Consider the following 14,848-nt stretch of genomic DNA (forward strand, 5'->3'; position numbering starts at 1 on the left):
TCAATAGATTCGACATTATAGTTGTGAGTTACACCAACACAAAACATTCAGTAGTTATTCGTAAAAGTGCTTTAAAAATAACTTTTTTTAATGCGCGAGTGCATGTAAGTAACGAAAAGTAACTTAAATCGATAGGACCAACAAACAACAAGTGATTTTTTTTTTAAGTCTACGGCAAAATCTTATAAAATGACACTTCTAAAAGCTGTACAATTCACAAAATAAAGTTTTCTATTACTGTCTATAGTAGTCGTTCATTCGAATATATTCACCAAGTCATTATTATCAATGTGGTTATTTATTATTACTTTTTTTTCTGGTTGACAGATTTTAACTTACACAACACAAAAGAAGTAAAACGAACGATATGTTGAAATATGACAACTTTGAAAGAAGTTGTCTGCTGATAACAGTTTGACAACTTTAACGGTTTCGTGTTATTTAACGAAACAGAGTGGAAACTGGATCGCAAAGTGCGTCGATGACCCGGTTCCGATACTCAATGAAATTGCTAACATTGACATCCATAACGGATATCATCACAACTATCCACTTAAACAGCTATGTTTTTGTTTTGTTTTTACTCCGAAGTACACAGAAAGTGATGAGGTAGTATTTTTTTTTAGGACTGTTCTATCTCTACATTCCTTTTTCATTTCAAGCGTGAAGTCATTTCACTTGTCTTTACTTACATCACTGGAAAATGCATGAATGTCAGATCTTCCACTTACTCTTATCCATCAGGGAATGAATGAGTACGGTTAATTTCATTGACGGGTATATCTGCCCATGAAAAGTTAAACCGTGATTTTGCCTCAACTTTTGTGTCAGGCCTAATTTTGCATAAGTGCGTGAATGAAATTTGCTTATGAGGTACAAATCCAGTTTTTCTAGAGGACGTTGAAAGCGTTTTCATAGCCCAAAAAAATTTTAGCGGGCGCTAGCGCACCCCACTGTTCTCGGGCCTAGTAAAATTTATTTTAATCTTTTTCCTTTTCCCACCCCCGCGTTAGTACAGTGAAAATAAAATACAAAAGTTAATTAGCTAAACTTAGTTATGTTCAGTTATTTATTAGATTTATAAATATAGAATATATATTCCCGCTACAAATTCTATAAAAATAACGAGTTCTTCTATAGGGGTACTTAGTATACAAAGAGAGAGAATGCAACAGGAATTTCTGTCCAGTGTTACGTCCAGATTCCAAACGAATACAAGAACGAGATCAAAAGAAAAATGTGATTTATAATTTTTTTTCAAGGAAATTAGTTACATAAGTTAAATGAAATAGTTGCAACTGGTTATCGAACCGGGTCGCTGACACGGTTCACCGGGAATCGCAAAACAGCAAAATATTATCTAAATAGAGAGAGGGGAAAAATCCTTAAATTTATACATGAGATGAGAAGGTATTTGTGTGATGTCTCGGTATTTTTCAAAAAGCTTTACCAACATAACTGGAATGAAATGGATACAGCTGGGAATCGAAACCGGCTCACTGATTTATATTTTATTTATTCATTGTTTGTTCTTTTTATCAAAATCACAACATAAACAGACTTCGCATTCCGCATTATAAATACCTATTTCATATATGAAAACATGCTTATATTCTGAACGTCAAAAGGAGAATAACAAACACTGAAGGAGACACTAAAGACATATAAAATTCATAACTTACATCCAAAAATATAGCCATTCCCTTTTCTGTGTTTTGTTCCGCCATCTTCAGCTTTGCGGTTCGATGTTTGTTGAAAGGGATGAAACGAGAATTGGGTGGAGCTACACGAGACCGCGCTGCTAGTTCGGTTACCATTGACAACCGATTTGACAACTGAAGTTTGGTAAGCTGCCGTCACATGGTTTTTGTCGATGTCGGTGGCGACAGTAGTGATACTTTAAGTGTTTTGTACACGGTTAATACTGTTGAAGATGGCAGTGGAGATGGATTGCTCAAAGCAAAAAGAAGCTACTCGTGTTTCTTTGACGTTGAACAGTGAAGACGTTAATGATATCATATATAGGGAAAAATACGAAGGAGAACAAAAGAAAGCGTTAAGAAACGGTAAGATCACTAACTATAACCATGCAATCTTTATAATAGGATTTTGTCCTATGATAAAGACTGTAAGGAGTTGGTTTGGTTGAGACTAGATTTAACTGCTACACCGTCAGATCGAAATGACGAACTAAGTGCTTTCCATTCCTGGAAATCTTTCGAGAACTGTAAAGCAGTGGATAGGGTGTTGTGAGTTAGAATCATTTGAGTTTCAGACACGCTGTTGCAGTATCTCGTCAGTACAATAGGTGTAAATGTGTGTAATACGTAGTGGCATTCAAAATGAATTAAGACAGATTTTTGGAATAATAGGTCCGTTCTGCATATTTTGAATTTGAAAGTTATGTCTAGTTGTGCTATTGTTACATACAACACCCTTTTCTTTATTTTCTCAGTTTGTCAACAGAAGGGTTTGGCTTCAACATTGCAGACCAAGATATACAGCCTCTTTTGCTTACAGCTTTGAACTGCAACTCTCTTCATGATATATGCAGTGCAATTCTAATCTATGTATGCTGTGGCTTACTGTCAATAAATACTATATGGCCCAGTGCACTGCTTTGCCCTGGGGACCAATAATGCTGCTAATATACAGCCCGAGGTGTATATGTTTACATGAAAGAAGGATTGGTTTGTCAAAGTTTGGTTTGGTTTGTCAAAGTTTGGTTTGGTTTGTCAAAGTTTGGTTTGGTTTCACCATTCCCAGTCACACCTTTAGCAATGCAAAGGCAAGATCAAGTCACCAGACTTTTGTTACTTGGATCAGTTCTACTTTAGGAGACTTCTACTATAAAAATAAACAATCAGACCTTTTAGGAGCAACTTACTGGATTGTTATACTGACCACATTGTACTATTTAGTTTGCTACCCTGCCAAGTTTTGTCTGTCTAGAGCAGTGGTTCTCAATCAGGGTCCACATGGCACCTGAGAGTCCATATAAGATTTAGGGGGAGGCAGACACACACTACAAAATAGTATTTTAAGTGACCTTGAAAAAATTTTGTTTTAGATCTATGTATTGATATGTATTTCAAGAAACAGCTAGGTTTCTGTCTCTAACATTTTACATAGTTCAACCTATACGAGTTAATGTGTGAAAACCAAAATAGGAATTTTGAAAGGAGTTTCTATGAAACTAGTTTTTAAGCATCAAATGGCTGTCGGGGTCCACCAGAATAAGATAGTGATCAAAGGGGTCCATAGATAAAAAATGGTCGAGAACCCCTGGTCTAGAGAGTTAAGTGGTGGAGATGGTCAAGATGGAGTCTGTTGATGCATGACAACTTCAAATTTTGGGGATTTTACATTCATTCTTTTAATTCACTGTTATATACTGTTTCACAAACCTCATGCAACCGTCCTATCTATTAAGAAAATCTCTGTTGTTGTTCTTGACATTCTTGTTTCGATATCAGATCAGTTCTGATGGAGCAGATATCTGGCACAGAGGAAGTTATGTAAATGAATGCAAAACAGAAACCCTAAATCCACCAATTATATAGATATATCCTGTATATTATTTACAATAGACGGATGGGTGTCATCATCTTGTTTGTTGTTATCATGTTTTGGCTGATGTACTCTCCAGCCTTCATCAGGTGTTCTTGTGGTATTTCGAACCCAACTCTTTATTTATCTAATGGGGTACACTGTTCTCTTTCTTAAGGTATGATGCTAATGTTATTTTTCTGTTGATATTACTTTTCAAATCCCTGTCTGGGATTGAACTTAGAATCTGAGGGTTAGTAGTCTGCGCTCTTATCCACTACACTATATGCCCGTTAGCATATAGCATTGTGGATGAGAGCGCAGGCTACTAACCTTCAGATTCTAAGTTCAATGCCAGGCAAGGACTTGAAAAGTAATATCAACAGAAAAATAACATTAGCATCATACCTTAAGAAAGAGAACAGTGTACCCCATTAGACAAATAAAGAGTTGGGTTCGAAATACCACAAGAACACCTGATAAAGGCTGGAGAGTACATCAGCTGAAACATAACAACAAACAAGAAGAGGACCATATCCATCCATTGTAATTAATGTACATAATTCCTCGTCTCAAAAATATAGAATAATAATATCCTGTAAATCATCTGGTTTAACGCTTTAGCATTTAAATTAGCCATACCTGGCACAAAATTTTCTGTTTTATATTCAGACATACCAGCTCTGGCCTCTCACACTTACCTAGCAATACCAATCAAAATATAAATAATCACAAAGCTATGAGATAATGCATGATTAATTCACATCAATGTGAATGAATATGTACCACATTTGACAGAGTAACCTGAATGCTAACGGGTTAGAGTTTGAAGATCAGTTAGCCACAAGTTTGTTCAGTAGGATTTGACATCTGCTCTGTATAGGTCATGTAATGATAATCAGGTACAAGTAACCTTTCATTTTCAACTGTGGTGACAATCACCTAAAAGTTTTTCACCCCATACATGCCCTAACTATTATATTTTTAATAGCTCAACCCCTTTAAAGCAACATGATTTCTTTACTACTTGAAATTCATCATATGAGTAGTGCTTGAACTGTGGAGGTGCAATGGCCCAGTGGTTAGGGCAGTGGATTTGCGGTCATAGGATCGCGGTTTCAATTCCCAGACCGGGCGTTGTGTTTGTTTATTGAGCGAAAACACCTAAAGCTCCACGAGGCTCCGGCAGGGGATGGTGGCGAACCCTGCTGTACTCTTTCACCACAACTTCCTTTCACTCTTACTTCCTGTTTCTGTTGTGCCTGTAATTCAAAGGGTCAGCCTTGTCACTCTGTGTCACGCTGAATATCCCTGAGAACTACATTAAGGGTACACGTGTCTGTGGAGTTCTCAACCACTTGCACGTTAATTTCACGAGCAGGCTGTTCCATTGATCGAATCAATTGGAACCCTCGACGTCGCAAGCGACAGAGTGCCAACGAAGTGCTTGAACTACATTTAATAACTTCTGTTATGGATAACTGCAATACATCTGGATCACTTAAAATTTTGAGTTTTCATATTTAGATATTTATTTATTAATTACTACCAGATCTTGTACTTTACTATTGAATTGAACCTTATATATTTTTAACCATTCCACTGTATTAGCTGTATTATATTCAAGCCAAGTATATTTATGTACATTGACTGAGATACAATACTAAGATTAGAACTCATACTCTTGTTGTTAGTTGTCCATTATTGTATCCTTTAAGTGCACCACTATTTATAATACAAGAAGATCCATACCTTGCTAGAGTCTTTATAGCCCATCTATCTAAAAATCAATGATTAATAAGCATAGGATTAGTTAATTTACCAAATATATGGCACAAGTCTAAACAGATATCTGGAATGAGAATATGATATTATATTGATAATATATTATAGGACATTGATTTACATATCAGCTTCACAACTAGGGATTTGAAATCATATTGTGATGATACAGAACATTTCATAAATTTAGTATGTAACTGAATGTGGCACATGATGAGTCATATCTCTAGAGACATTTAACTCTATATCTGAGATAATAGGATTGTGTCAAAATACACTGAAAGAGTTCACAACCAAATAGATATCTGAGATATAATGGTCATCTTAATTTGTGATTCAGACAGTTAATTGAATGTATGGGATTGTTACTAAAATTCATCTTGTAATTAAATATGAAACTACTAGATACTAAATTGAAAGTATCTGTGTATGTCAAAGGTTTATGAGCATACAGTAAATCAATGTAGGATGCTATGAATATTCTAGACTACACTGAAAAGAAGACCGTCTGAGTGAGGGCCTTAATATACTTCCTCATGATATATTCCAACATAGACCTGCCAGTCTCTTCTCTGCCTTTTTTTATTGCTACTACCATAGCCTCTAACTTACATGCTCTCTCTCTCTCTCTCTCTCTCTCTCTCTCTCTCTCTCTCTCTCTCTCTCTCTCTCTCTCTCTCTCTCTAGATCCACATCACTTCCCTTGTTTCTCCTTCTCTCAACATCCTTATTGTGTCTCTTCTCTCAGATCCAGCACTACACATTTTGCCCAGCCCTCTCTGGAATTTCTTCACAACCAAAGATCTTTTCCCTTCTTTCCTTATAGATATTAACCTACAGATGTTTGAGTTAAACATCAATAACAACAGTCTAGGGAAGCCCACAAAGGTCATGTGCACTATTCCTTCTTTGATGAAGATCTTTTCTTATGCCATATTTTGCCGTAAAGTGCATAGTGAAGTAGTTAAGTTTCTCTTACACAGCTGACCTTTTGACACTTTGAAAAGTGGTTGGCAAGAAAGAAGAAACTACTGCATATCTTCATCATTATCCCCAGTGTTTTACAATACTCATTTTAATGCCTCAAAATTTAGTGTTCAGATCCCTATAGAGCTCAGATTTTACTTTTCACTTTCATTAAAGTAAGTAGCAGTAAGACAGTGGAGTCCAATTGAATTAGCAGTAACTACCACTCTCTAGAGCAATAGCCTTGTTCTTGGGTAAAAATTCACTTAATAAAATTAGTGCACTGTAATTAACTATGGGCATAAAACATGGTTAAGTAACAATTATACACTATAGGCAAACAACTGTAGAATATTCTGGTAAAAAAAAAAAAACTGGGAAGAGCTCTATCTTTGATAAATTGTTCTCTGAAGAGTTCAGTGATTTAATGATAAATTCTTGACAAATGAAATCTGTGGCTCAGATAACAGTTCGGGCAGTTTCATTTCTATTTCAGTACAGTCTTTAAGAAGAGAATGAATATTACATTTTCCTATATTTTTATACTCTGTAACCCCCAATTTTTTTTTTTTGCATTCTTGCAGGTTATGGTGTTTACCATTACAGTAACAAATTTTTTAAATATGAAGGAGAATGGGTAAATGGTAAAAAGCATGGTAAGTCACTTTAAATGCTGAAAGTAACAGATATATTAATATATGCTGAATGAGTCCTGTAATCCTTTGAATCATTGTAGTACTTCATTATTATCATACAGTGTACCTAGTACAAATAAACTGTGTAGAGCCAACCTTTTTTAAAGTTCTTATCAAATTTACATGCTGGTGGCATGAAAAAAGCACCCAGTACACTCTATAAAGTGGTTAGCATTAGGAAGGGCATCCAGCCATAGAAATCATGCCAAAGATGACAATGGAACTTGACATAGCCCTGCAGGTCACCAGTTCCCTGGCAAACTGTTCAACTCATGCCAGTATGGATAGGAGGCAATAAATGACAACAATGGCAGCATTGACAAAGTAGAAGAAAGGGAAGCTGAATTCAACATGAATCATTTGTTATTGTCATTAGAGTGCTCAAAATGTTTACAGTAGGAACACTCTAATACCTTGAAGTGCTTATTTGCATGTAGATTAACTGAACAATTGAAAATTGAGTGTTTTGATCAAGAAAAGCACATTGCTAGTGATTTGATTTCAGCTTTTTGCTAGTTCTGTTCATATAGCAAAGTGTGGTTTTCAATAACTCGTTTTAATAAAAAATTCTTTTTTCTCTCTGTATGCTCCAGCTGTTATCTCAATCCTTTTATTCCCTATGTAAAAGCAGACATACATTGACTCAATTTATATGCTTATTAGATAGTTCAGATAGATGGAACCTTTTACTTGCAATGTTTCCTTCAAATCTTTGGAGAGAAAAGTGTGTTAATCACACATTCCTGAAGTGTAATATAAAAACAAAACTTGCATAGGATTACCAGCAATATGGCATAAATTCCTTAGCTATTTGGTAGGTTGATTCTGGCATATTGTCACATATAAGTGAATTCAAATATCTATTTATGTATCAGTGATAGTAATAAAAGGATTTTATTTGAAACCCAAATAATCTGTTAGTATCAAAGTTTATTAAAAACCAGAAATTATTTTGCTTATTCATCAGTTCACTATTTAATTGTTTTCTATATTTTCTTTATTACAGCTTTCAATATGTTTCTTATAATGAGAGTATTTGTGTGTCAGAGCTTGCAAGTTTAAAAGTCGAAATTATATACTTAAGATATGTACATATGTTTACTTAAAGTAACATATCCTCTTTCCAATTGTATGCATGAAAATGAAAGATTAATTTTAAAATCAAACTTGTTATTAGGTTGTCAAGTATGAAATTTGTAGTAAAATATATGGTAAACTTTGACAGCTGCTCATTTTGTGCCAGTATTATATTTTAACAATCTTTATTTTTTGTTAGAAAACTGACACCTCTATTTCTTTATTCTAGCTCATTTTGCACTTCATAAAGTATTTATAAATCGTTTTTTGCTATTTTTGTTTAGAGATGGATAAGTCAGAAATTCATACAGTTTTGAAATATGAGTTCTTTCTTGGAAATATAGCATTACAGACAGCTCAGAATATTAATGGAGTATTTCATTCCAATGTTTATTAAACAGCAGACAGTATCAAATTGGTTTGCAAAATTTTGTTCTGGTAACTTTGGCCTCACAAATAAGCAGCATGGTTCACCAGAAACAAAGGTGGATAATGACAAACTGAAAGCCATTGTCAAGTCAGATCCATCTCAAAGTGCCCATGAATTATCATTGTTGTTTGGTGTTAGCAAGAAAATAATATTGACTCACCTAGTTCAAATCAGTAAAGTGAAAAAGTTGGATAAGTGGGTTCCACATGAACTCAATGAAAATCAGAAACAACAACATTTGTAAGCCTGCATTATGCTACTTTCTCATCACAAAAATGAATCATTTTTTAATCAAATTGTAATGTGATGAGAAATGGATCCAATACAACAACCGTAAACGTTCAGCACAATGGTTGGACAAAGATGAGCCACCAAAACACGGTCCAAAAAGCAAAATTCATCAAAAGAAGCTGATGGTAGGTGTTTGGTGGTCTTGCACAGGTGTGATCCATTATGATTTCATTAAAATGGCTCATCAATCACGGCTGAAGTATACTGGACCAAATGATGCAGAAACTTACAAAAAAACAGCATAGATTAGTCAACAGATCCACTCCTATTTTATTGTCAGACAAGGCCAGACCACACATTGCAAAAATGACACTGGTGAAACTATAGGAGTTAGAGTTAGAAGTTCTTCATCATCCACCATACTCACTTGATCTTGCCCCCACTGACTACCACTTCTAGAATTTGGATAACTTTTTGATAGGAAACAAATTTAATTCCAACAATGCTGTAAAACAGGCCTTCCAAGATTTTATTGGCCCTAGATTGCCAGGCTTTTATAGTTCCAGGCTGGACAAGCTACTGCTGAAATAGCAAAAGTGTATTGACAACATGGGTGCATACTTAGATGAATAAAACTATTCCTTGTATTTATAAAACGTTAGCAAACTTTTTCTTCTTTTCTGTAAATTTCATACTTAACGACCTAATATTTGCATTCACTTTTGCTACAGATTTATGTAGGAGAAGTGTGTGCGTGTGAGAAAGAGAAAGAGAGAGAATATATATGTGTGTGTATGTGTCTAAGAATATATATGCATGTATGTGTGTGTTTGTGGTTTATATCTTGCATTTTTTACACATTTATTTGTGCATCTGCTTAAGCAGGGCAGCACTTCTGTGTAAAAGTTACAAAAGGGCCTAAAATCACATGCAAACAGAGAAGAAAATTTAAACCCTTTTTACTGCAGAAATCAGATATATCCACTCAAAATTTCATTACCCTTAACAGCAGAAAGCAGTTTTATACACCAATCTATCTTTTATTGAGGAATGTCATATTTGAAACTATTTTTTGTTGAGACAATGAAGTTTACTGAGACAACTTGACTTGCAAAAAATACCAATTCCGTTTTTCTTTTTTTTTTTTTTTTTTTTTTTTTTTTTTTTTTGGTAGACATTTAACATCATTACTGGTATAATCGTGAAATTTCATTTCACAGTTAAAGGATTAAGGCAAATTTATTGATCAAAACTTTAGAGGAGAGGCTGTGTGGTAAGAATCTTGCTTCCCAACTACATGGTTCCAGGTTCAGTCTCACTGTGAAAAAATTAGAGTCCTCAGAGCAAGCCCCGTCGGCTTGCATACGAAAAGCATGGGCAACTGTCTTCTACTATAGCCTTGGGCCAACCAAAGCCTTGTGAGTGGATTTGGTTGATGGAAACTGAAGGAATCCCATCATATGTGAGTGTGTGTCTGTGTTTGTCCCCCACTACCATTTGACAACCAGTGTTGGTGTGTTTACACCCCCATAACCTAGCATATCAGTAAAAGAGATTGATAAAATAAGTACCAGGCTTTGAAAAATAAAAAATGTACTGGGATCAATTCATTCGACTAAAAGGCAGTGCTCCAGCATGGCTACAGTCTAATGACTGAAACAAGTAAAAGATAAAAGATTTGAAATGGAGATAAAAGTATACAAGAATTAAAAATGCAATCTTCCTGGTGTTAATTATGTGACTTGTTCTGACAAAGATACTGTGCAAGTGTATATGATATAGCACTTAGTTCATCAAGCTGTCGACCAGAGAATGTTGTTTAGAAGCCACCTAGATACTCCCTCGTTATATTCTGTTTCATGTTCTTTACTTCAGTTTGTATGCATTTGATTTACAAAAGGACATATAAATGCATACTCTTTTACTTGTTTCAGTCATTTGACTGCGGCCATGCTGGAGCACTGCCTTTTGTCGAGCAAATCGACCCCAGGACTTATTCTTTAGAAGCCTAGTACTTATTCTATCGGTCTATTTTGCCGAACCGCTAAGTTACGGGGACGTAAACACAGACACACACACACACATATATATATATACATATATACGACAGGCTTCTTTCAGTTTCCGTCTACCAAATCCACTCACAAGGCTTTGGTCGGCCCAAGGCTATAGTAGAAGACACTTGCCCAAGGTGCCACGCAGTGGGACTGAACCCAGAACCATGTGGTTGGTAAACAAGCTACTTACCACACAGCCACTCCTACGCCTATTTACATATCTTTCATATACATATAATATTTTGAGTAAATTCAGTCTGTAAGAGCAACAGTGAAGTAAAAAGTTGCTCTGGACTTCTCTGGACAAATTCAGCATATATCTCAGCAGAGCTTTCTTTCTTAGTTAAGATGCAAATCTATTTGACATAGAATGAATGTTCAGAATTTAAATGGAACATATATCCAGGCACGTGGCTTAGTGGTTAGGGTATTCAGCTTGCGATTGTGGGGTTGCAAGTTCGATTCCCAGTGGCACGTTGTGTCCTTGAGCAAGACACTTTATTTCACAGTGTTCCAGTCCACTCTGCTGGCAAAAATGAGTAATACCTGTATTTCAAGAACCAGCCTTGTCACACTCTGTGTCACGCTGAATTTCCCTGAGATGTATGTGAAAGGATATGCTTGTCTGTGGAGTGATCAACCACTTGCAAGTTAATCTCACAAGTAAGCTGTTCCATTGATTGGATCAGCTGGAACCCTTGTTGTCGTAAGCAACATAGTTTCAGTATATATATCTTACTATATAAAATACATTGTCTGTGTGTGTGTCTTCTGTGCACAGCCAAACCTATGGATCAGTCTGTACCATACTTGGAGTACATGACTAATTTGACCTGGGAAATAATAATATGGTCTTGATTTATTTTTTTATTAAAAATATATAATATTGCTTTATATATATATAATAAAGATCTGCTTCCTGTGTCTGACGTTCTGATGTAGTAACTAAATAACCAGCTATTTACACACACACACACACGTATACATCATTACAGTTGTGATGATTTCTGATAAAAAAGAATTCCTAAAGGTACTTACATTTTTTATATTCTTCTCCACCTTTCTGTTTGTGTGTCTGTATGTACAGGTGTTCATTTCTGTAAAAATTTTCCAATGTCAACAGGTGTGTTACATATATAAGATATATTTGTGTGTGTGTGTAAATACATTCTACACAGAGATAGATGCCTCTTTTTCATATGTTGTAAAAATTTTCGAATGTCAACATGTCTGCTTCATATATAATTTATATATTTATGTGTGTGTAAATACATTCTACACAGAGGTAGAAGCCTCCTTTACATATGTCAACAGGTCTGTTAAGATATATATTAATGTGAGTGTGTGTGTGTGAAAATACATTCAATAGGGAAATAGAAGCCTTTTTTTTTAAATGTCAACAGGTCTGATTCATATATGATATATATTATTGTGTGTGTGTGTGTAAGTAGATTCCATACAGAGATAAAGGCGTTTTTTCATATGTCAACAGGTCTGTTTTATATATATAAGACATATATTTTTGTGTGTCCTTGGTGGACAGCCAAACAGCTGGATCACTCAGTACCAGAATCTTCTGTACCTTTCCATTTGTATATCCATAGGTAAAGGTTTATTTCCGTAAAAATTGTTAATTGATCAATTGTCAATAGATCTGTTTCGTATACATAAGATATATAGTTATGTGAGTGTGTGTGTGAGAACAAATTTCATACAGAGATAGACGACTTTTCTCAATTAATTGAATGATGTACTGCTCCTGAGAGTACTGGCAAAACGTTTTTCATCAACCTTTTGTTAGTCCATCTAGATGGGTGCTTTGCATTGGCAGTAGCATCTTCTGGAATATCAGCTACTCTCTTAACAGGTGGATGAACAGCTCATTCTACTTTCATGTTTCCCTTGAATTTAGTTAGGACAGAGACTCCAATTTGCAACAGTTCTAAAACATCAGCAAAAGCCAAGGTCTTGCAGCAGATGCACTTGATTGCCTGAGATAAATGCACCATGTCTCACTTTGGAGCACTTGAGGTTGTTGACCGTAGCCTAAGAGATTTGAGAGGAAAGGACATTCTCATGGGTGGGATCACCATAGTTTTGGCTGGGGATTTCAGACAAACCCTTCCTGTGATCCCAAAAGGTACAAAAGCAGATGAACTACAGGCCTGTCTCAAGCAATCCTATCTGTGGAGGCAAGTAACTAAACTGCACCTGACAGTTAACATAAGGGCCCAATTATTTGGTGATCAAACTGCCAGGCTGTATTCACACCAGCTTCTGAAGATAGAGAATGGTCAACTACCATATGTCCACCAAATGCAGCAACACTGGCTACCCTGTGGTGAGATGGTACCAACTGTCAATGATCTCATAATGCATCTGCTCCCAAACATTACACAAAACTTTACCAACAGTTAGTGACTCTGTGAGTGAGCCATCTTAGCTCCACGTAATGATGCTGTCAACAAAATCAACTGTAGTTTTTCCATTTGAGTACCTGAACTCTCTACAGCCATCTGGGATGCCACCTCACCACTTAACACTTAAAAAGGGGACCCCAATCATGCTGCTCAGGAATCTGGATCCACCCCACCTGTGCAATGGCACCAAACTGATGGTGAAAGCAATGGGGCCCCGTGTCCTAGAGGCAACAGTTATGACTGGGAACTATAAGGGTGAGGATGCCTTCATTCCACGGATCCTGTTAATCCCATATGACTTCCCCTTTGAATTTAAATGGTTCCAGTTCTCAGGGAAACGAAGTTTCACTCTGTCAATAAAAAAATCTCAAGGACAGTCTCTCAAGGTTGTTGGACTTCACCTTGCTTCTCCTTGCTTCTCTCATGAGTTGGAAATCCCAAAAATCTTTTCATTTATACACCAATTAAAAGTCACACTCAAAGCATTGTATATTTAGAAGCTGTAAATAATTAAACTGTGATTGATTTGCGAATTTGCTTCAAAACATTTTTTATACTTATGTCATATGCCATTGTTTAACTTCCATGTTATTGTTTTCACTGTAAGTCTAAGTTTTCAATTGCTATTTACAAACAAACAATGACAAATTACTAACAGAAAGAAGTTCTCAATTACTGATGTGAGTAATTTCATAATTTACTGACAGAAGTATCTTCATAAATTTCACTTCAATCCATTCAGTTTTGTGTTTTTCTGTTGTTCATGGGTTCTTTCTGGTTCCTTTGATACTGGCTCTTTGGTTCACTGAGTGACAAATTTCCCTTCAACCCATACAATACTTTATTTTCCATTAAAATTTCTTATTTACTTTCTGCCCTTCGTATTAAGAAACAATTTCCATTACCAAGTTATTTTCATTGTTTACTATCTTCTGCACTCGTGTATTTTTGTATACATATATAACCATGTCTAGAAGGAAAGTTCCAAATTTGATGGCATAACTACAGATTTCTCCCAAATTGGATGATCATAACTTTCAGAAAAATGGATATTTTTAATAAAATTTTCTATGAATATGTGTTATATCATGTAGATTCCAAATATATAAAATTTGGGTGGGGTAAGTGTTTTAGAAGTGGGTGGGGAATTTCTGAAAATTCACCGGAGTCCACTTCAATTCATCATAACTTCCAAGAAAAGGAAAATTTATATGTACATTTGAAAAGTAAAAACACTTTTATCATTATTTATTTAATTTTGCTTTTATTAAACCTATAAATATGTCAGGTCATTTTACCCCACCCTGCATATATATACATACATACATACATACATATATATACACGCATACATATATATGTAGGTATGTACATATATGTATGGATATATGCATATATTTATATATTACTAGCAGTATAACCCGACCTTGTCCGGGTGTGACTTATTATGCCATCTACGATAAGTCTTGCTAGCTGAAAATCAAAGAAAAAAACCCATATGATGTAAATATGTTCATAATTCAAAAGACGATGAAATTAAAAGGGAAAGTCTGAAGGCTGTTTTGCGTAAAATTATTAAGCATACGTAAATTTCATCCGTGTAATTGGCTATAGAAATGCTTGTGCAAAACAACTTTTTGC

General features: G+C 35.3%; 2 protein-coding genes across 4 annotated transcripts in view; one reads left to right on the forward strand and one right to left on the reverse strand.

The window, feature by feature from the left end:
* The window catches only part of LOC106870831 (N-terminal EF-hand calcium-binding protein 1), a 116,602-nt gene extending 114,770 nt beyond the window's left edge, over window positions 1–1,832 (reverse strand). For both annotated transcript variants that reach the window (XM_014917055.2, XM_052970315.1), the window contains exon 1: window positions 1,683–1,832. In XM_014917055.2, coding sequence (XP_014772541.1) covers window positions 1,683–1,817 — 135 coding nt within the window. In that variant the 5' untranslated portion in view covers window positions 1,818–1,832. The remainder of the gene's footprint in view (window positions 1–1,682) is intronic.
* Window positions 1,833–1,838: 6 nt separating this feature from the next.
* LOC106870830 (MORN repeat-containing protein 1) overlaps window positions 1,839–14,848 on the forward strand; it is a 106,410-nt gene continuing 93,400 nt past the window's right edge. Inside the window, exons 1-2 of one of the 2 annotated variants that reach the window (XM_014917054.2) lie at window positions 1,839–2,066; window positions 6,882–6,953. In XM_014917054.2, the coding sequence (XP_014772540.1) occupies window positions 1,934–2,066; window positions 6,882–6,953 (205 nt within the window). In that variant the 5' untranslated portion in view covers window positions 1,839–1,933. The remainder of the gene's footprint in view (window positions 2,067–6,881; window positions 6,954–14,848) is intronic. The other variant, XM_052970307.1, reaches the window with a different exon arrangement.

The sequence above is a fragment of the Octopus bimaculoides genome, chromosome 1, assembly GCF_001194135.2.
Source record: "Octopus bimaculoides isolate UCB-OBI-ISO-001 chromosome 1, ASM119413v2, whole genome shotgun sequence".
Classification (NCBI taxonomy): domain Eukaryota; kingdom Metazoa; phylum Mollusca; class Cephalopoda; order Octopoda; family Octopodidae; genus Octopus; species Octopus bimaculoides.